General features: G+C 34.1%; 1 protein-coding gene and 1 non-coding gene across 3 annotated transcripts in view; both read right to left on the bottom strand.

The window, feature by feature from the left end:
• Positions 1-24,045, bottom strand: part of Cop1 (COP1 E3 ubiquitin ligase) — a 96,985-nt gene that overhangs the window by 1,421 nt on the left and 71,519 nt on the right. For both annotated transcript variants that reach the window (XM_048356422.1, XM_048356421.1), the window contains exons 16-19: positions 23,834-23,951; positions 21,983-22,107; positions 20,735-20,895; positions 828-872 (exon numbers count right to left, since the gene is read on the bottom strand). In XM_048356422.1, the coding sequence (XP_048212379.1) occupies positions 828-872; positions 20,735-20,895; positions 21,983-22,107; positions 23,834-23,951 (449 nt within the window). The remainder of the gene's footprint in view (positions 1-827; positions 873-20,734; positions 20,896-21,982; positions 22,108-23,833; positions 23,952-24,045) is intronic.
• LOC125360299 lies at positions 9,620-9,758 on the bottom strand. Its single transcript, XR_007212695.1, has one exon. It is a non-coding gene; the product is annotated as a small Cajal body-specific RNA 3 (non-coding RNA).

Genomic DNA, 24,045 nt, shown 5'->3' with positions numbered 1-24,045 from the left:
TGCCCACTGGAAGGTAAAATAGATATATTCTTAAGAGAAAGAAAACCTTCCTGATAATCCACGGAGAAAAGGTAGAAAGGACAGGTATGCTCAGTAGGTATATATACAAATAAAACCTATGCACTAAAAATCTCCACCAAAATATTGTGTTGTTTAGAAAAAAAATCACTGCTTCACCTTGGGCTTTATCTAATAGTCCAGGTACACATACCTAATAGTATTATTTGACAAAATTTTTATTTCCTAAGCTTCTGTTGACTAAGTACCTGGAAACATTATATATGAGTTTGTGACTGAGACTGTGCCAGAGAACTTTTCCATTTTCAGACCACATCAACAGTATAATCACATGATCAATCAATTTTCAATTAGCACTAACATTTCTTCTCTATCCTAACTCACCTCAGTAACTCAAGAAAAAATTTACTTGTCAGAAGGAAGAGAAACATTAGGATGAGTAAAATGAGAGTACAACATATTTAAGTGCAGTGCATAGACACTTCTCAGTGTGCCTCAACTGTGACTACTGAATGCCTTAGAGGTTAATTTGTATAAGGGAAGTTAAAGAATGCCTGGTTCACAGTTAATGCTCAATAGTTTTCTTATGTTTTTCAATGACCACTTAACAATCCATCTACCACCTGTACAATCTCAATAAGCACTATCATCTTCTCCATAGTTGTAAGCTACCTATTTCTTTCTCCTTCAATCTAGTCATATCCAATGAGACAATGACCCATAATTTGGAATGCCCTGCAAGGCTCAGTATACAGTTATGGTCTAAAAGGGGTATTGAGTTTAAAATGGAGATGTATGAAATAGCTTACCTTAATTGTACCCTGACTGTTAGCAGCAATCAGTACATTGGACTCCTAGGAAAGAACAAGAGTTTTTAAGTATAGAGAAAAATTTCCCAGAGGGTAGTTCAGAAGGATAATTTCTCTTCTTCCTTAACTTTACCCTAAGACATCAAGAGAACCTGAAGTGGAGAGTCAACTTTCAACATGCATTTATTTGTGAGGTTTACCAGAAAACTCCAATTTTTAAGGATTAAGTTCTAATACAAGATTAAGTTAGAAGTAGAAAACTTCTGAACATAAATAGAAAGGAAAAAGGACTGCCAAGGGATGGAAAGCACAGAAAAAGAAAGATTGAAATAAAAATATAAGAACAGCTTTAGAAAAACAAAGCAATTGCTTTATCAGAACACTTCTACACTCATTTTCTGACATGACATAGTAATTATAATTAGTATAAATGCTGCTCATATCTTTGGATAGACGTTTATAATTGGCAAAACAAGTAGAGAATATTCATCTTAAAGAAGGGACAGTTGTCTTTAAAAATAATCTATCATTCAACATATGTACTGTGCATAACTCTGGTGATTACTTGAGTGAAAATTTCTGCCACAGTGTGTGACTGTTTTCCCCCCAGAATGTAAAAATAACAGGAAAAGGGATGGACAAGAATGAGCTCATCAGAGAATCTCAGAAAGCAGTAGGAGCTGGGACATGCTTCCCGTGACAAACAGTGTATATAGAAGGACTCTGCAATATTCTAGGCTTGCTCTCCAAGACAGACACTACACAGTGGACAAACTCAAGACTGCCATAGAGACTAGATGGCTGATGGAAAGACCAAATACAAATGACAACAATGCGAAACCGAAAAAGGAACCAGACTTCAGTGAAGGCCAGGATCTGCCTGAACCTTCTTCAGGCTTCATGACCAAGAGATGGGAAGAATAAAGGATAGTTTTGGCTTATATGCTGGGAAAGTTACTTCAGCCAAGCTGAATTATAAGTTTTAGTTTCCTTGATATTCCTAGGTATAAGTAATTTGTCTTTTTACATTTCTTTATTGTAATTTTCCCTTTGGTTTTATAAAGCTACTTCTGAAAATAGCTCATATTGTTATTACTGGCATATAAGGGAAGAAATAATTTCTTTGGTTACGACAGAACTTTTAGTAGGATTGGAAGACACCTATATCTGCTATATTTAAGCAGTGATAGCAACCGGATTATGGTCGTATCAAGGAACAGACATGTGGGCATAGGTACTGACGATCTTTTCCTAGCTGAAGGTTCTCCTTAAGTAGTTGTCCTTGGAAAGAAAACAATGACAGAATTCAGTAAGACAGTTTCAGTATTCTCTTTTTTTGGGGGGAGGGGGGAGGTTATGGGTAATTTCTGTGACTTCATGTGCATAGTATCAATGTTGAGTGGAGATGAACTGAGGAGACTAAGAAGATGAACTAGAGATTTACCTACTCTTTTAGTGACCCCAATTTAAGTCGTTGGCATGAGTTTAGGGTCTCTTTAAGAAATATAACTCACCCTGAACTTGTCAAAAGCAGACTTTCTAGAACAGAAAACAGCAAAGACACGCTGTATGATGCAATATAGACTTTTTTTTCCAGTAAAAACTTTTCAACCAAAGCTGTGTGATATCAGAACTGCCACTAGAGGATCCAGAAATTACTTTTATAAACAGTACTAAGAAGCAAAACTGCAAATAGTATGGGTTGACTGGTTTCTGTTTAAGAATGGGAATAACTCCATATTTTCCAAGAATGCTAACTTCCTAGAGGCTTTTCACCACTAGATGCTGTGGCCATGAAAAATCACTCCCTCTTCTACAGAAGCATACAATGTCAAGTTGGAATTTTGGATTAGGGATATTCAACTACTAATTACCGTATAGCATAAAAGTTTAGGCCTAATGTAAATAAGATAATTTAACTAGATAACCACAGAAGAGGGGCTTGGAGTCTATATCACATTAAATTCAAGAAATAAGACATATTTCTGCTCAGGCTGCCCTTGACTCAGCCTCTTAGATAGTGGCATGAGCCACTAGGGCCTAGCTCACATTTTTAAGCTCACCAAAGAGGTCTGTAGTCTTCTCTCAGAGGAAAAATAACTTCAGAGTTTACTGCTGCATGCACAGACAGAAGAGGAATGGACTTTCTGATGAACTAGACCGCAACTATGCTAAGAAAATCTCTACTTATATATCAAATCAACAAAAAGTGGAAAAATATAAATATTACAAAGATAGCCAGAGCAAATGAGTGAAATAAAGTCTTCAGATTTAAAGATAGGAATTTCAAACTACATTAATAGGGGCAAGTTTTAAAAACTCTTTTAATCTCAATCTACCCAAAAATAGACAAATGCTAATAAAATTGAGACAGTAAATTATTGTTATGAATAAACAAAACAAATAAATATGGGCTTGGAACTAAATGTACAAGTGACTGTTGGTTCTGTGAGGTAAAACTGCTTCTAGTTTCAAGAAAAGCAAAGTAGCCCCAGATGATGAAATAATTAAAAAGAATGCCAGGTTACTATAATGAATAGTTCAGGAAAGAGGCAGAGAACCAAAAGCTATGACATGAAAAAATTATTTAGTAATAATAGGTTACTTGACCTCAAAATCAACTCTTAACTGATGATCAAATTTTTATTATAAAAGGCCTTTGTATAGGTATATGAGTAACTTAGCCTTTAGATATTGGCTTTGACAAAGGTTTTAAACAGAAAGTCTATCCTTGCCTTCAGGGTAAAGTATAAAGGTTAATTTTAAATGTCAACTCAACTAAATTAAGAATTACCTATACTGGTAAAGCACTGTGCTGTGAGGGTGGTTTCAAAGATTGGTGATAGGTGAACTAAGTGGGCAAGGTATGCCTTTAGTATGGTTTCAGCAATACCTAGGCACCTGGGAGACAGCACAGAATAAATAGACAGGGGCAAATTAACTCTTTTTCTTGAAGCTGGGACACCTTTCTCCTGGTTCTACAACTTTTGGGCTCAGAAACTTCTATTAGTGCTAACACCAATGTTCTTAGGCCTTCTGCCTCAGACTGAAGGTTACTCTTTGTGCTTTCCTGGTTCCCAGGTCTTTCAACTTAGAGCCACACTACTAGCCTCTATTGTCTGTCTAATGTGCAACTTTTTTCCTTGCATCAATTCCATTAATAAATTCCCTCTCATATATCAATCTACCCTTACATATCCTATTGCTTTTCTCCTTTGCCAAGTGATTTTATGAAAAAAACAAATACATCATTATAACACATTTATGATACAATAGTAGCTTCAGAATTTAATAACTTCACACCATTTTTTCATCTACCACCACTATTAGGGAAGATATTCTGTACTGAGCACTTCAATTCTGAAGAGGAGTAACACAGGTCTACTCTTGAGATTACTGAGTATCAGGGAAAGAATATTCTTAAACAGAAATATTATATTATTATGTTACAAAAATATATACTAGGGGCAAAGGGGTAACTGAGGAAGCAAGAACAGAGTGGACCCCTTCCAAGGAAGATACCTGAAAGGTTTTATAAACAAGGTCACAACTGGAACATGCAAGAGTTAAAACTTCCAGAAAAAAATAAAAGGGCATGTTGCAAAAAAGCTAGGCATGTTAACTATTCAATACATTTGAGGAAAAAAAAGGTTTTCAAACAAATTGTGTGATTACAAAACAGGTTGTGTATTAGCTCATTAGATGGGAATAGCAAGTGGGACATACATAAAAACTAATTGTACCATACCAGAAGGAGACTAGAGACTGTTACACTGCCATAAGGATTCTTTTGAGTGGAAGGAAATGTGAAAAAGTAACAGGAGGAAATTTCTGTCTGAAAACCGATTATAAAGTTCTTGTGAAAGTATATTCTCTTACCCTACACACCCCTGGTCACTTTCCATACAAAAAAGGGCAAAAGCCTTATCTTGGCAGATGGCACCAAGTATATTCACAAACAAACCTTACCAACTAGCCCATATCATTAGTTTCTCATAAACTTACCAACTCCCTACAATTTGTTACATCTACAAGTTTAAAGTTCCTTTGCTATCATTAGTTCTTTTTAACCTTTTGCCCAAATAGTAAGCTTCTGAATCTATTCTTTGACTTAAAAATTTTTTTCTGTAAAGCCCCTTCCACGTGATACAATACTTTTAACATCAAATAAATGTATATGCTATTTCTCCTGTAAATTAGTTGTCAGTTTAACACTCAGAGAATCTAAGAGGACAAAGAAGTATCTTCCTCCCGGTGTTCTATTGCTTCAGTGATGGCTCACCTAACACTCCCCCTTTCTAGGAATCTACAATTAACTTATTTAATCCTATCCTAAAACTCTTTAACTTGCAGATATTCAATTAAACAAGTGAAATTCTTTGAAAAGCAAGTTTAAGTTGTATATTCAGTAAGTAGGAAATGATTATTGCTTGCTCAAACATGGTTTCAAAAGTTTTAACTTTCAATAAACATGTTTGTAATACGTAAAGTCAACCATAAGATTTAAAAAATGTTAGGCATTACAAATAGATGCTGTTATTCTTGTTACTTAAAAGGAAATTCAATACAGATTAAATACTAAAAGTTAAATCACTTAAAATCTATCTAATTGGAATGATGGTTTTAAGTTAAAATTGCACTGAATACAATGGCCTGGTTTGACACTCAATGTGGTCTCCTGCCCCTCTGAAGTTTTCTGACATTCTATGCTTTTATGAAGCTCAGTTTGAATGCCTACACCTTCTAAAATTCTCCAAGTTAGAAGTGATCTCTCTTTTCTATTCTAGAGTTAATATTGTCAAGGTTATTTCTCTAATAGACTTATTTCACTAAGGTTCACTGAATTATTTATGAATATTATACCCGGTAAGCTAAATGCTTAGCTTACTGAAGGCAGAGGATATATTTTTATATTGCAGTTAATACTTTACAAACTGAAAACAAGCATCACCATCTAGTTATGTTAAAAGATACTGAAATATTATTTACTATTATTTACTATTTATACTAATGCCATCTACTTTTTTTCATTCCACAGCATTATATGAAAGATAATATGTCCTAATTTAAAGAGGAAATTGAAGCTGAGAAAGGATAAGTCTTTTGTTCACCACTTCATAGTTTGCTTGAAGCAAGCAACCTGACAACCTGGTGTTTAAGCACTCCATCAAATCACTACCCTAAGACACCAATATAAATGACATATACTCTACCCTTAGATGTTTAAAAGCACAAATCTGCCAAATAGAGATTTCTAAAAGTTTGTATTTTTCCTCAAACAACTGTATGGTCTCTTACTGTAAAACTAAACCTTTTTTGGAGGCTTTATTGGTGGAAAAGCAAAAACAAAGAAAAGGCCTAGACATATAGTCTTCAAGCTTGAGTCCCCCTTTGAAGTGAGAGACAGAACACTATTAGTGACATGGAAACCATGACATATAGTTTAGTACTATTCACAATTGTCATAACAGCAAGAAGTGAAGTTAGGTTGGATAGTGAAAATTAACATAAACAGTTGTAGTTTCTACAGTTCATTCTTTAAGTCTGAAATTTTCTTCTTAATGTGCTCCCACTGTTAAAACTGTGTATTTAAGCTGTTCAGACAAGAATATGGAAAAGTAGAAACAGTAAAATCGTACATACAATCCCTTCACATAGAGCTCCTTAGAGGATACATACCATGAAAAGGATGGCTCAATTTATATCTTTCCTCAAATAATGGAAAAAGTAAATATAAACTTGAGGTAACGGCTTCAAACAAAACAATTCAAGTCTACATTATGTCTATTAATTCTGTAATGTTCTCTCCATTAAGCTTCTTATCCTATTTGAAAAAAAAGGCCATAACTACCGTAAACACTTATCACATCAAGATTATAAATAATACAGTATGGGATTCTGTATCATTTTCTCCCTCACTCTTTAGGGAAGGGTACTGATATTTGTATTTCAACTACATCTTGAAAATTAAGTGGTTTTCTCTTCATGTAGGAATTCACAGACTATGTGCAGTCAAATCTTATTTTCACCCAGGATCCTGAAGCCACAGAATATTTTCAAATAAATCTTCCCTTTCAGCTTTTCTTTTCTTTTTTCTTTTTTTTTTTTTTTTGCCAGTCCTGGGGCTTGGACTCAGGGCCTGAGCACTGTCCCTGGCTTCTTTTTCTTTTTGCTCAAGGCTAGCACTCTGCCACTTGAGCCATAGCGCCACTTCTGGCCGTTTTCTGTATACGTGGTGCTGGGGAATTGAACCCAGGGCTTCATGTATACGAGCCAAGCACTTTTGCCACTAGGCCATATCCCCAGCCCCCTCAGCTTTTCTTTTGATGCATATCTAGAGTTGTCTTGTGAACATCCTCTTCCTTTCTCTTTGGAAAAAGTTAACATACAGATATTCTGAATAATCTTTCTTTGAGCAATACTCATATAAGTGATACTGTTGAACTTTATCATTCTTTTTTATTTCCTTCATATTATTCTACAACTTTTTGTACTTCCCTATGGTATACTGTGATTTAAAACAAATGAGAAAATAGTCAAAGCTCCAACATCTTGATGCTCCATTCCACTGGGCTGTAGTTGGTTGAATGACAAACAGAATCATTCTTAAAATTACCATGAAGTATATTATCTTAGAAAAAAAATCAAATGTCCTACTGTTTTTGGATTGCAGAATTTACATTTCACTTTTGCCAAGATTTGCTGCCATCAGTAGAGGCCAGAATGATTATTTCCCTTATACAGACAGAAATCTATGCTGTGCATGGATGGCATGTAAGAACTCATACAAGATACTTAAACGAAGGATCTAAGACAATCTTCTGTCTAAATAAATGGTATTTCTAAGCCCAATAGTCTCTTTTTGTCCCTGACCTTTTTTTTTGGTGTGTGGTTTTCCTCAACTGACTTGGCAAAAATGAGTGTAAATATGTCTTAGAAAGAATGAGCCTCAATTCACAATCAATGAGATCTTGCCCTTTAAACTGAAATGTTAACAGCCCTACCTTCACCCTATAAAGGAAAAGGTGTAGTTTGAATGATATTTGTAAAGAGACAATAAATGAAAGTTGTGTCTTATTTTATTATCTTACATAGATATGAGTAACACTTTGGCATTATCTGTAGCTATTATCTGTTACTATTGTATTTATTTGCTACTTTGATAACTATAGATTATTTGCCTAATCTGTACAGCTGTAATGAGAAAACATGATCTCAGTGAGATTTTGTAACATTAAAAATTCATATACACAGGAAAGGGGTGAGAATGCAGTCAAAAACTCAATACATATCCTACAAAATTAAGAAAAGTGAGGGGGCTGGGGATATGGCCTAGTGGCAAGAGTGCTTGCCTCATATACACGAGGCCCTGGGTTCAATTCCCCAGCACCACATATACAGAAAATGGCCAGAAGGGGCACTGTGGCTCAAGTGGCAGAGTGTTAGCCTTGAGCAAAAAGAAGCCAGGGACAGTGCTCAGGCCCTGAGCCCAGGTCCCAGGACTGGCCAAAAAAAAAAAAAGAAAAAGAAAAGTGAGGACACTGATGAGTTGGAAGAGATGAGTGACAATGTAAAGGGTGTGACATTAATCAAGATGCACTGTATTCATAAACTACTTTATTGAATGGCAACTCCTCTGTACACTACTTAAAGATAGTAAAAATACTAAAAAATTAATACACATAGTTAATACACTAAGCTGGCAAATTTTATTAAGAATGATTAAAAGCATCAATGCTGCTTTGTACCATGTCCAACTAGTTTGATTTTTCAGTCAAGAAGGAAAAGTTGTAAAGATTATGAGGGGAAGGAGGACTAAGATAAAGTTACATACATACTTCCTTCCTTCTAATGCCTTTTGAACTCTTAGCACCAAGTAGCCCCAATCAATTTAATTATACTTGCTCCACAGCACTGATATTTATTTATTTTTAATCCTACTTTTTTCCTGGGCTTGCCTCAAATCACAATCCTCCTGATATCCAACTCCCAAGAAACCAGGATTAAAGGCATGAGCTATGATGGTATATGAGATAGCTTAGCAATAAGAGAGCGCCTGCCTAGCATGTACAAGGTCTTGAATTGAATCCTTACTTAGCACTAGAAAAAAATTAAATGTACATAAAGTTTTATCATGTCATAATACACTCCTGTAATTCCATCATTTGGAAGGCTGAGGAGTTTGAGGCTAAGAGGGGTTATTTAGCAAGTCCCCATCTCAATCCTTCATGGCTCCTCAAAACAAGAAAAAATAAAAGAGAAAATCACCTCAAAGCAAGACTTCCTGGAATCTACCTATTTAATATTTAAAAACACATGGCCCCTTATAAAATATTTCTGCATTCATTCTACTTCCTGGCTATAGATTTCTCTTTCTTTCCCTCCCTTCCTTTGCCAGTCCTGGTGCTTGAACCTAGGGCCTTGGTGTTGTTCCTGAGTCTCTGTGCTCAAGGTTAGCACTCTTAACAGGTGAGCCATAGCGCCACTTGTGGCTCTTTTGAGTAGTTTATTGGAGACATGAGTCTCACAGGGACTTTTCTGCCTGGGCTGGGTTCGAATTGTGATTCTCAGATCTCAGCCTCCTGAGTAGCTACAATTATAGGAGTGAGCCACCAGTACCTGGCAAGATTCTTAAACATGAAATTAACACATCTATTTTCAAAAATGGTTAGTAATATAACTCAAAAACGAGTTAAGATGATGGAAGTAGTTTTACCTACTTTAGTAATTCTGTACATTTAAACAGCAAAGACATTAAAGTGTTGAAAGCAATATTTACAGTGAAAGTTTCAAGTGTCTGGAGGGGAACGATCAGACTTAGCCAGCTGTCCTAAGTCAGACAGAGACCTCCATGTTTATGTAGGAAGCTGCTAATTGCAGACAAAAGGTATTCCTCATTTGTCCACATGGTTGGTTCTTGCAGCTTCCACGTTTAGTGTGTTTTGTTATTAAAACTACTTTTGCTATCTAATCTTAAATTTCAGTTTCCTAGCTACATAGATATCTCATTTAAATACATACTAATATTTTCAAATAAAGGTTTAAAAGGTTTAAAACAAAAGGAAAGGAATCAAAATAAGATACTTAGCATAAAATGTCAAGTTGATTTTTCAGTCAAGAAGAAAAAGTTGTAAAAATAATATGGGGGAAAAGGAGTGAGATATACAAAGGTACATACATTCACCATACCTTCTCCTCCTAATGCTTTCCAAACTCTTAGCACCAAGTGGCCTCAATCAATTCAATTACACTTGCTACACAGCACTGAAACTTTATCTCTAGTCACCTTCAACCTGTATCATAAATCACAATCTCTGGTTTCTGGATAAAATTTTATACATACAATTGTAAAAATGATTGCTAATGGTGAGAAGAGCTCATAAATGATTGCTACTGAGAAGATCCTCTGAACATAAAATTTTAAAAAATTATCTTTAAGTAGTTGTAGAAAGGAATTGCTATTCAATAAAGTAGTTTATGAATACAAGGCATCCTGATCACTGTCATCCCTTTCAATATTCTCATCCATCCCTAATAACCCATCCCATTTGCCACTTTTCTTAATTTTGAAGGGTATATATTGAATATTTATTTGCCTGCATTCCCTCCAATTCTTCTCATTTGTATACCCCTTTCAATTCTTCTCTTTATTTGTATATCCCATTTTCCTTGACCCTATTTCACACCTTTTGAACTTAGAATTTCTAATGATGTTATTTTCAAATTTCCTCCACACTACTCTCATAAAGCTACTTTTAGAGTTCTGTATTATTTACTTTCTAACATAATAGAAGTAGAAATTTATTTAAAATATAAGAGACAAGGATCTGCATTTTGGTTCTGCCACAAAACTGCTTAAATTTTTTTTAAAGATTCTACTTCCTCAACTATAAGTAATCTTTAGTATTTAATAAGAGTCTTTATAAAGAAATAAATAGATAAATAAAAAGAAAAATAAATAGGATTTAGTACAAACTACCCCTAAATCTGGCACATTGGTATTATAGGCAGGCTTCTCTGACTTCTTGCCCTTTGCCTCTGAAGCAGACCATAAAAAAAATTTTTTTTTCTCTGCAAACAGATCACCTATACCTGGAGGAAAGGAATATGCCCAGTTCTAAAGATTTAAGGATATCGAGAATACAAGCAGGCCTTGCTATGTTCATGTTCCCGCTAGTTTACAAGCAGATCCTTTGGTCCCTAAATTATACTTCTCTATGACTAGTCACCTATTCAACTCTGAGCATGAAAACATACAAGTTTATCCATTCTTTAGGGTTTGATTTCTGAAGCTCCTGTACTACACATAAATCTGCATGCTCTCCTCTTAAATCTCTAGTGTTTAGAGGTTTCAATTATGAACCTAGCAATGGATAAGAAATCAACTCTCTTATAGGGCGAATTGTAGACATCAAGCCAATAAGTGGTATCTATTCTTACCAAAAGCAACCAACATTCCCTTACAATTAAAGGGCAGTTATCTCAAGTAATGACTGTATTATTATAATCAATTTAGTATATCATTCTAGCCATCATACTATTACCTTATGAAAGTTTTAAAAACTGTAAAAAAGACACTTTGGGTTAAGATTTTTTTTTCTGTTTTAAAATCTGAACTCTGTCACTCTTTCCCAAAAAACTAACTAGTACTTACTTCGCTAGCTGTTGGTTTTGTATTTTTGTTCAAAGTGGAAAAAAATGTAAATGACACAACACTTATGAAGCACAAGTAAAGGAGAGTATTTTAATGGCAGCTGGTAAAGTGTATTCTGTAGGTACATCAACAGCTGTGAAAAATCAGAAACCAAAGAGATGGAGTGTTAAGAAAGGGACAGAAAAAAAAAATAACTGTGTTGGGGAAGAATGACAGAATTAATCAGAAGAGGACAAGGCAACACAGATATATCTTGAGTAATGGCATGATTACAAATTTAGCAACAGGAACAGGAATTTCTTTGTTAATGGAGGCCAGGTGGCATTACACATTTACACTTATAATCCCACACTTATAATCCCAGCTATCTGTGAGGTGCTAGTTTGGAAGACTGAAAATAGGCTGGCCAGACCCTATATCAGAAAGCAAACACAAAAGGACTAGGGTAGTGGTTTAAATAAGAAAATGCTTGCCTAGCAAGCTCAAAAGCAAGATCATTCTCCAGTACAACAGCAATAAAACAAAACAAAATAAAACTAACTCCTTTCTTAATGGAGTAAATGGTCTGGGCAAAAATAAAGTTGGGCAAGTGGTTTTATGTCAGAGTATTTAAAATGTTAGCATATGGCCAGGAGACTGTGGCTATAATCCTAGCTAACCAGAAGGCTGGAACTTGAGGACCATGATTTGAAGCCAGCCCAGACAAGATAGTTTGATTAGACTCTTATCACCAATTAACCCTCAAAAAGCCAGAAGTGGAGCAAGTGGTAGAGCACTAGCCTTGAGCCCAGAGACAGTGGTCAGGCCCTAAATAAGTTCAAGCTCCAGTATGGGCACAAAAAAACAAATCAAGACAACAACAACAAAAAAAAATCTCATTATAAGTAGTAGATATGATGCTTAGGTTCAACAATATGAGGTTAACAGGAATGGAGAGGATAAGCTAAGTAGAAAAAGGAAAGGCATTTTAAAATCACGTATTTGATTATACATTTTAAAAAGCTAAATATTTACTAGTAAATTTGACATTTGAGCTATTTTTGAGTAATTTTTCTGTTCTACTTTTTCACATTCTGGGCTTTCTTAAATACACACAGGTTAACAGTGTATTTTACACTACTAAACTGTATAACTAAACCTTACATTTTATTAGTGTTTATATAAAGAATAATTTCAAAATTAGAAAAAGGTATCCACAGTGACACAAATAAAGAGATGGTTAAGTTTTAGATATGAGAAAGCAATAGAAATGGGAAGATAAAGAGTAGGAATTTCAAGAAAAAATATAGGAGCAACTTCAAAAAAGCATTATTGCAATTAGAGGGAAAATATTAAAAAATGATTTTGGGGTTCTAGGGCTTAGACAAATAAGAAAGAATGATAAAGTCAGAAAGAAACAAAGCTGTTAACATGCCAAATGTGAAAAGAATCAAAGGAATGGCAAATTGCAGTGTTTAGTTATAAACAGTAATAGAAGCCAGGTGCTAGTGTCTCATCCCTGTAATACCTAGCTTTCAGAAAGCTGACATTTGGAGGATCTCAGTTTTAAATCAGTCTGGGTAGAAAAGATTGCAGGATTCCATGTCTATCTTCAAATCCCTACCTATTTTAAAGTATTTCAGATATTTTTAAACATTTACAATGTCTTGGCAAATTAATATTTTTTTTCCCTTAAAAAAAAGAACTAGGGGCTGAGGATATGGCCTAGTGGCAAGAGTGCTTGCCTCCTATACATGAGGCCCTGGGTTCAATTCCCCGGCACCACATATACAGAAAATGGCCAGAAGTGGCGCTGTGGCTCAAGGGGCAGAGTGCTAGCCTTGAGCAAAAAGAAGCCAGGGACAGTGCTCAGGCCCTGAGTCCAAGCCCCAGGACTGGCAAAAAAAAAAAAAAAAAAAGAACTAAAAAAGGGCAAGCAGTTTTAAGATTTGTATCAAATTTATGCTTTGCAACACTCATATGTAAAAGTGCTTATAAAACATAAGAACCAGTCTAAAATGTAATTATAGTAAATATACTAAAATGACCATAAAGAAACATTTAAAATGTCACCTAGCAAGACACTTCATAAATCCTATTTGATTTCACTATAGCATGTTTTCACAGAGGCTGTCCACACAGTACTGCATGTTAAAAGCAAATTTTATTTCACATAGTTTCTTTAGAGAAAAACTAACAGGGTTGCCTCAATCTTTTACCTCCCCTTTCTACTTATCCACTTCTCTCTAGTCTACACACTTGGGAGGAGAAGACAGGCCAGTCTGTGTTTCTGGAAGTGAGGTCTTTGCTTCCACTCACAACACAGACAAGAGTTAATTCAGATAAAGTGGTATAAACCATCAAGCTAAAGGAAAGGCAAAAAGACAAAGAATAGCAGTTGATGAAAAAGGACAAAGGAAGAAAGAAAAAAAAACAGAAAGAAAAATCTCTACTGTTTACTTTGTGTTCACTGTGGAATTTTGGAAAAGAAGTAGCTTGTAAGTGTAGGAAGTCAATACATTTTAAGATTTTTTTCCCCCCGGTGTGGAGTTGAGGCCTGATCTGGGCCTGGATGCTGTCCCAGAGCTTTTCAACTCAAGGCTAGTGCCACTTGAGCCATGGACCTACTTCAAGAACATTTTTTTTTTTTTTAATGAAAAAAATAAAGAGCACAGCTAACCGCTTTTTTAATTTGCTAAAATAGGTTAGGAAATAGCAAAATCAAACATTAGGTATTCATAATTGTAATTATTTTCTCTAATAGATGCTTGAAAACTATTTGGATTTCATAGTTATTATCAACATAAACTTTTCCCAGGGTAGCATGATTAGTTTGTTCCCAAACAACAACAGTAATCTGATTTGAATCAGGATCTTTTTCCTTTTAAAGTACTAAGACTAGTATTGGCCAACTGATAAGCAATTTTTTCTAATCTTTTAGCTCAAAATGTTATTTCACTTTTGAGAGACTTTAACTAGAGTTTAGGTAGGTAGGTATTTTACTTCATACTTTGCATATCTGATTTCATTATCATCTCGCTTCTATTGTGTTACTTAGATATTGGCTAGCCATCTAATAGACAATATTTTCTCCCTGTCTTTTTTTAAAGTCTCTTCAAAGAAAAAGACAGTTTCTTCAATGAATGGTATTAGGAAAACTAGGTATCAACATAGATAAGAATGAAAATAGACTCTTACATACAAATAATTACACTACACAGGAAAATAAACTCAAAAGAGAAAAAAAGGCTTAGTAGGACCCAAACTATAATACTAAGAAATCATGAAGGAAACATTTCACAAGTAATGACTTTCTGGATATGGTGTCAAAAGCATAAGTGACAAAAGCAAAGCTGGACAAATGGTACCACACCAAATTAAAAAGCTTCTGCATGACAAAGGAAACAAAGTAACAAAACTCATGAATTTCATGAAAGATGTTTGCAACATAGTTAAAGACCCCATAGCAAACACTCATAAAACAACTCAAAAGAAAGTAAACTTCCTAATTTTAATAATGGCAAGGGATATGAATAGACATTTCTCAACCTAAATATAAAAATAGATAATACAGTTATATTAAAAAAATGTTCAAAATGACTAATCATCGGGGAAATGCAAAGTAACACCACAATGAAATACTGCGTCTACTAGAATTCATATAATCAAAAGATGAAATGTAAACACTGGTCAGGAATGTGAGAACAAAACAAAACAAAATAATGGTGTAACCCAATTGGTGAGAACATAAATTAGAATAGTCATCAAGGAAGTCAATATGGCAGAAACTTTACAACACTATAAATCTAAATAAAGAAATGCCATATGATCTAATAATCTTACTTCTGGATACATAAGGAACTAAAATTAACACACATACACACACACACACACACACACACACACACACACACACACACACCACACACACATCAGTACCCAAGCATAAAAACCAAAATCCTGTCATGTGCAACAATATAGATAACTTAGAGGACATTAGCATCAGTGAAATAACTTATATGCAGAAGAAAAATGCTATGATCTTAGTTTTACATGTAATCTAAATATGTTGTTTTCATAGAAGGCTGGGAATGAAATAGAAAGATGTTAGTCATAAGTTAGGCAGGAAGATTGTTTTTTCAGATCTTTTGCATAGCATTAATTTCAAAATTATTACTAGAATATACTTGAAGAGTTTTCACAAGAAAAAAGTTAATGTTAACTGGCCTCATTTAATTACCCCATAATGTACCTGTGTGTATGTATTGCAAAACATGACACTGTACCACATAAATAATTTTATCAATAATTTTAAAAAGCATGGCTAAAGGAGAAAAAATACTTTGTACTTTATTTTCAGCAGTTTTACTATGTTATATGAAAATGTGAATGTCTCACCACTAACAAGGAGTGATCTAGACTTAGAAGACTCAGAGGCAAATGTCTTTTTGTTTTTTAACCCAATTCCATCATTTTACTAATCAGAGACAAAAGAAAGGGAAATTATATGTTTTGTCTAAATTCCTATATATATATATACCGTGACAGACTGGGGCTAAAACTCAATTCCCAAGAGGCAATGGTAGTTCATGCCTGTAATCCTAGCTATTCAGGAGGCTGAGATTTGAGGGTCATGGTTAGAAGACAGCCTGGGCAGAATGTCTGAGACTCTTATCTTCAATGAACCACAAAAAGCCAGAAGTGAAGCTGTGGCCTAAGTGGTAGATAACAGCCTTGAGCAAAAAAGCTAAAGGATAGTGCCCGGGCCTTGCATTCACACCTCAGTATTGGCACAAAACGAACAAAAATAACACAAAAAAATCCCCCAATTCCTTTAACATAAAGCCCACTACATTGTTTACTAACACTTCAAAATCTACTATATAACTGCTAGAGACATTTTGGTTTTGCCTTGGTAAACTTTCCCAACACATTATAAAGCTAATTTAGTCAAATTTTAATCTTTCTTGGTAATTAATTATTCTGGCATTTTTCCTCATAGCTCTAACATGCTCAAAGGTATAAGACAGAAACATGGGTTGGTAACACTGCAACAGAATTTCTAGTTTAGGGTCTGAGGGTCTGTGGTGGTTTCAATATGAACTGTGACCTATTACTTCATATATTGAAGGGCTTTGCTGTCAGATGATGAGCTTCTGGGAAGTAACTGGATCTTGAGGACTCTGGTCTAGTGAGTGGATTAATCTTTTGATGGATTTACAATGTGATGGCACTACTGAGAGGTAGTGAGGGACATGAGGCCCTGTTGGAAGGAATGGTCACTGGGGGTATGCCCTGAGGGCTCTATCTTGCTGCGACTTTCTGGTAATCCTTTTCTCCATTTTCTGCCACCATGATGTGAAATTCTCTGCTCTATACATCTTTCTTGCCATGATGAACTGGCAGCTCTGAAATTGGGAGCCAAATGTATCTTTCCTTCTCTAAAAAACAAAAACAAACCCAAAACAAATGCTGGATATTCATTAGGCCTCTTTTTAATGAACACATAATTTTAACTCAAACCAATGAGGACTTAATAGGAAAGGTCAGGATGTATTTGAAATAAGTATCTTTATCCTTTATGCTTATGTCAACCAATCTGTCTCTTCCCCCTTCCCTCCCCCCCTTCTCTCTTGCTCATTCTTTCTGCTACACTCCAACTACTCTGAATCATTGGAAGCAGTGCCAACAGCTTCAGATTTATATCTCAATCATATATGAAGGACTAAGTCCAAAGTCCTAGAGCAATGTTCTTACTACTCAAGAGAACTAGTGTTCATCAACCTACATGTGAAATATGACTTGCAGTGATTTTGCATGAATACATCAATGAGAAGCTATTTCTATGGTTTCAAAGGAAAATAATCCATAGAAAATTAATTATCAGCCAAGCCTCAGTGGCTCATGCCTGTAATCCTCATGACTCTGGAGACTGCTCTCTGCACTTTGAAGGTAGGCCAGTAAAGGAGGTTTATCAGATTTTTTTTCTTGTTGTTGTTAGAACCCTGCCTGTTCTTTTTTTTTCCTTTCAATTTTTATTGCCAAGGTGCTATACAGAAGGGTTACAGTTGTGTATTTTATCAAATCGTTTTAATCTAGCACTAATTTGGTTATAAAAGAATATAGGATGGGAAATTAAGCCTGTACAGTATGTTCAAACTCACCTGAAGGCCTAAGAATCTTTGACTTTCTCTCACCCACATAGAATACACACTATTGCCAGAAACAGCATGTAGTTTACTTCTATACAACAATGCATCTTGGTTTCCAATCCATCTTACGCTGATCAATGTACACAGATAAAAGGCCATTACAGCAACTTACAATTTCCTAGTCCATATGCCATAACCTTTTATAATAAATTTGAAAGATAACTTGCAAGTAGCATTTAATATTCTATATATTGTTAATGTATATTTCCAAGGAAATGATGCCATGAGAAGGCATCCCATGACAGGCTTATGCCTAATTCAAGCTTGGGGGACAACATTAATATTTATTCACACTCATATCTTTCATTCTTCATAGTTCAAAGACTTACAGAATGTTTGCCTTCATCAACTCTAAACATTCTAAAAATAATCCCTTCTAATTTTCTTTACTGTTGAATTCTTTTTCCTTTTAGATCTCTTATTGAAAATATTAACTGTCCTTATTTGACACTCTTTATTCTGTATTTTCTCATCATTTTTGTCTCCTTATGCTTTCTTCTATGCATCTCTTCCTAACAAATCTACCAGACAGTAATTCTTTTATTTCTACCTCATCTCCTTTTGAACATATTCGTTAAGTTATTCATTTTGGTAAACATTTTAGCCTAGAGTTTTCATTTTTAAAATAGCTTTTAGTTCCCATATAAATTTTGCAATCCTCTTTCATCTTGTAAGCAGTTACTTTTAAGTTATATTTGATAACTCTAATCCAGAGCTGCTGCAATTAAGTTGATTTTTACATATACTGTTTTCTCATGCTTATTTTTTATATTTATTGTATTTGAAAATTTTACCTTTACTGTATGAAAATATGAAAACATGTTTTAAGTTTCTATTTTAGGGACAATAGCAATTCAGGTTCTCCTAGATTCAATTTCAGGGATTTATGTGACATTTTGTTTTCATGTGAAGTCTTCTACTGGTTTACCCTAGACCCCATCCCTTTTTGAACCTAAAGCAATGTGAGTCAATCATATGATGATAGATAGTGGATGTCAATTTCTGCGAAGCTGTAACTTAACCAGCAATGTTCTCAGAAAAAAAGCAGACCCAAAAGTCAGGCTTTCATTCCTGCTCTGGTAATTTTTCTCTGTCACATTTGTTTTTTACCTTAAAAAAAGTATTTATTTTTAATACAGTCATGAGTTGTAAGATGATTTCAACGTTGTATGAATATCAATGTACTTACAGAAACACCTACTATACTCAGCTCTTATAGTACAGTCTATTGCTTCTAAGCTATAAACCTGTACAGTAGGTTACTGTACTAAATATTGTAGGAAATTGTAACCTGATGCTAAGTATTTGGGTATCTAACTACAGAAAAGGCATAGTAAAAATATGGTATAAATATTTTCTAAAATATACTTATATGGTATAATTATCAAAGAGTATACAGGACTGGCAGCTGTTCTGAGTGAGTCAGTGAGTGGTGAGAATGTAAAGGCCTATGGCATTACTATGCACTGCTGTAAACTTCAAAAACGCTGTATAGTTAAGCCGCACTAACCTTGAAATATTTCTTCAATAATAGCTGAACTCACTGGAACTTTTTTACTTTATAAATTTTCTCAAGTTTTAAAATTCATTTTTTAAACTTCATAAAAAAAAACTGACAAACTCACACATAACTACTCTAGGCCTACACATCAATAACACTGTATTCCAACTCCATGTCTTCAGGGTGGATAGCACAGATAAAGCCAGCTTTTCCGGAACTCCTCCTAAAGAAGTCTTTCTGAGGCTGTTCTAGAGGGAGGGTCACTATTCAGAAATGTGTCCAAGGTAAGGTTTGCTTGGTTTATTTCTCTATTCATCATAGATGGGGTATAAGCAGGTGACCCACCATGAATATTCCTTTCTAGTAATGAAAATCTTACAGTGTTAGGACTCATGTTTTCAAACTTTTTTCTCTTTTTCTCTTTCCTCTTTTTCATCCACGTGTTCTACTATGTGACAGGAGTCTTTCAGTCCATGTAGTCTTACATTATGTAGTTCATCACACATGTAGTACATGACACTGATGTAGAGTGAGAGCTGATTCAAATGACCTAGTTTGTTACTACCAAAAGCAGGAAATCAAGTCACTTAACTTTAAACAAGACTGTAATAGAATATATTTGAAACTCAGATATTTCAAATTATACATTTAGTCAGAAATTTTTGTGCTGAAAATATAATTAAGGGCTGAAATATAGCTCAATGGTAGAATGCAATGCTCAGCATCTGAGAGGCCTGCGATTCAGCACCAAAGCATTCAAATCCCCCAACAATGATATAACAACCAGCTACTACTTGAGCCATACCCTAGCTCTAAATAAATAATTGTATTTTTTCTTTTTTTGTTTTGGTACCAGGGACTGAACAAAAGGGCCTCTATCAGTTCAGCCATACCCCCTAGTACTCAAAAACCTTATTTCTAAAAAGATATCGCAAATAATTAACTCATGTTTACATTAATCAAAATAGTAAAGATAACTACTTCATATGATGGAAAGTTTAATGATTTAAAATGCATGAATAAAACCATATTTTGTTTTGTTTTGAACAACCCAGTAGGGTAACATTCTTGTAAGGAAATTGATTGTTTAAATATTCTTACATATGTGTACTTGTAAAAACATGCTTACCCTAAAGAAGAATTGAATTAGATATACATACAGGTCATTCATCTTACCTCAATTAAATGCACCCTCTCCCCTACCATGTCATCTCAGCTAAATGCTTACTAAGCAAATACTACATGTAATTGTTAGGGAAAATAAGACATAGGGAGTACCCTGGGGAATTTTCAGTCTTCAAGAAAAGATGTACATCTGTGTACCTAAGATGCCATGGGTACACAAGAGAGGTACTGATCAGCATGACATTGTTTCACTAGTGACATTTCAGTTATTATCTAACACTCCTGCTTTCTCTGGTGATACAGCATAGAAGAAAACATATCAATTTATACTTTGCAATTTAAGTACCTTATGTATACAAAAAAGCATTATATAAGATACCCACAATAAACACACAGACACACAAAAACAAAATAAAAAAAGAATGGGAAAACTTACCCCATCTGGTAGTGCCCTCCAGCACACAGCACTAACAAATTCATTTGTATCATCTTCTTTTCTATCTTTGTCCAGAACACTTTTAACTGTATCAAACTTAAAAGTTAGCAAAGTCTTAGAAAGTCCTTTATAGTACAGATAGAGAGAGTTGTTCTCACTTCCTGAAAATAAACAATGAAAATACTCTTTAGAATGGGAGAATTTGGAATTAGAATATTAAAAACGTTTTTTGAAGTAGTTCCACAATTGAGCTGAGGATGACTTCAAACTCTATGAAGACTCCTACTTTGCCTTATGAGTAATGGAATTACATGTATGTACTACCACACACATCCAGAATAGCACATTTAAATAGTAATTACTACTCAAAAGTTTTAGCCTAGATTCCACTAATCTCTTAAGGTCAACTTTGAAAGATCATTTGGAAGCCAGGTGAGAAAAGAATCCAAATGAGAAAAGAATTCTTGAATAAAAGCTATGACTTACTAAAGAGACAACCAATGTTAAGTAATGTAACAATATAGATGATTCGAAGTTTAAAATCATTATACAATAATCATTGGCAAGAGGTCTATATGAGCACAAATTTGTTAATTAATTTGGAAAGAAGCACTTACAAAGGCAAATATGAATAGCCTACATAATTCATTTCCTATTTTACAATTAAGTATTACTCTATTAGTTTATAGAACTGTATTTCTGAACAGTCTATCAGAGTAGGACAATTGTGCTTCATATTACCTTCTGTGATGTTTAGGTTCCTATATGTAAAGAAAACTAAATTTACTAAATAAAAGCCATGTCATTTGAAAACATCAAGTGAAAGTTTAATAACTAGATTTTTCTATTTCTGATTGAAATTTCTATAAATTATCTATAGTAATAAAAGTCCAAGAATAACAGGTCCATGCTACATAACCAGATTGCAAAATGAAAAGAACTCTAGAGAAAGAAAATATTAAAGTTAGGACGAACAAATGTATTTTAGGAATATTAGCAAAAATTAATAATTTGTTTTTTGCTTATCTATAATGTCTATAAAAATTATGTCAAATGGAGAACTACAAACATGTTTACAATTTAAATGCAATTATTACGTATTCACAGCTTGTGCTCAATAAAATGGAGAGAGACAAATGCTCTTCCAGCACAGCCTGAGGGAAACTTTTGTTGGATAGTCAAGTCTATTTTGCGTCTTTCTGATTTTATACACCATTTATCCTTCCTTAAAAAGATGATTTTACTTACCACAAGCTATATAATCTCCATTGGAAGCAAGGCCTACAAAGTTTTTTTCATTGATATGTCCCTTGAAGGAACGTAGACAGTAAGGTTTCCCTACATTCCACAGTTTCAGCTGGCTGTCTGTTGAGCTGAAATAAAGAATAAAAAACATATTTTAGATTTCATGGTATCCAATTCATCACCACTACTAATCAGAGGCAATCTAGTTTTGTGGTTAAGAAGGCAGACAATGGAGCCAGATTGTCTGAGTCTGTTTCCTAACTGGTCTTAGTTTTTCATCAGTTAAATGTGAAACATAATGATGACTATTTCATAAAACTAAGTAAATCCAATGAGATAACACAAAAATTGAATTTATTTAAAATGGCTCTAATAGTGTTGGGTGTGTAGGAAGTGATAAACATGGATAGCTTCCCCAAAGCACCCCCATTTTGGAGATGAGCAAACTGAAGTTAAAAAGGCTAATATTTTCAGGGCACCACAGCTAATAAATAGTATAGCCAACATACTGCCTGACAATAGGAGCTAGACTTGTAATATTTTACAACACTGTTTTAACCAATGTTCCACTAAATATTTCTTTGTTTATGGTACCAAAGTATTTTATATTAATACTGGTATTGCCCAATATATTTCTGGAAGAATTTGTTCTAGATATTTCAAAGGTTTACCCCCCCCCCAAAGAAAAAAAATCACCGATTAATAAAAACTAAGAGGGAAATAGGGTTAAAAAATGTTCTAGATTTATTTTAATAAAACCAACTAAGATTTCCAATTGATGCACATAAATACATATATTAACTAATTGAAGTAAAAGTAATTGATTAAAAACTTATGAATCTGAAACTGAAGAAAATGGTCATAAAACAATAATCTGTACTTGAATCTGAATAATATTTAAATTATTTGCTGTCAATTTTATTCTTTCTTAAAGATGGGATATTCTTTGACTGGTTACTACTTCATTTAAATTTCTAAATTACCCACATTACTTAGCCTTAAGAGTTCTGCCTTAACTTCTCTCTTTTGTAACTCAATTCAAATGACCAAGTTTTTATTTAGAGCAACCAGTGTGTGGAGGTAAGAGATACCAAATACAGGGTATTCTGGTATTAATAGTCTCCTGAGAGATAAGAAACTAAGTAAAAAAGAAAATGTGTCATTCTCCTTCAGAAGAAATGGTAGATATAAAAACGAAAAAAAAATCAGGAATAGTTATTTACTAGGTAATATAAACCAAAAATATGGGACTGCCTATGTTAAAAGAGGTTTGTCAATATTTTGACAACTGAGCTTTATTTACCACACTGACATCTTCTTATTACTTTAAAAAGGACAACTAAAAACTTAAGATTGTCTAGTTCAGAAGGCTTTTCAAATAACATCTATCAAGTATAAATAGCCATACTCGGAAGTTCTCTTTGAAATCAGAGAACAAAATCAGAGAACAGTTATAAAAACCTACAAATAATACTAAAAGCAGATATGTAATATACTGTTTGACTTTAACAAATAATGCACTTATTCTACGTTGTTTCTCTTATGGAAAAGCAGTTACTGAAATACAATTTGAAGTTCAAATGCAATTAAACCTAGCATTAGATAAGTGGGACACATTAAAAATTAACTAGTATTTGCTTATAGGATTAGGATTTCATTCACAAATAACGTATAAAAGTGAATGATACAGATCAAAACATGTAATTTAGTTGGACAAGATACAAAAATCTACTATTTCAGAAAAAAGTCATATAATCTAACATTATTCTATAATGTTACATTTACAGTGAATTACAAAGTGGTAAGTGATGTCAGAGCTGTATATTAAGCTCATCAGAGGAGAGTAATACTCACGCAGAGACAATTTCCTCACCACTCACAAACTTTGCATAAGAGACTGCTTTTCGGTGTCCCTTGAATACCATGATTGGCTGTTTAGTGTTACGAAGATCATAGTAGTGGACACAGTGATCTAAAACAAAACAAAATGAAAAAAATGTAGCGTATGTAGAAATGGAAAGGGAAACTAATTTTATCTGGTTTTTGTGTTTTTTAAGCAAATGTTT

Source organism: Perognathus longimembris, chromosome 11 (genome assembly GCF_023159225.1).
Source record: "Perognathus longimembris pacificus isolate PPM17 chromosome 11, ASM2315922v1, whole genome shotgun sequence".
Classification (NCBI taxonomy): Eukaryota; Metazoa; Chordata; class Mammalia; order Rodentia; family Heteromyidae; genus Perognathus; species Perognathus longimembris.
Note: the sequence above shows the minus strand (reverse complement) of the source record. Positions and strands in the feature narration are given on the sequence as shown.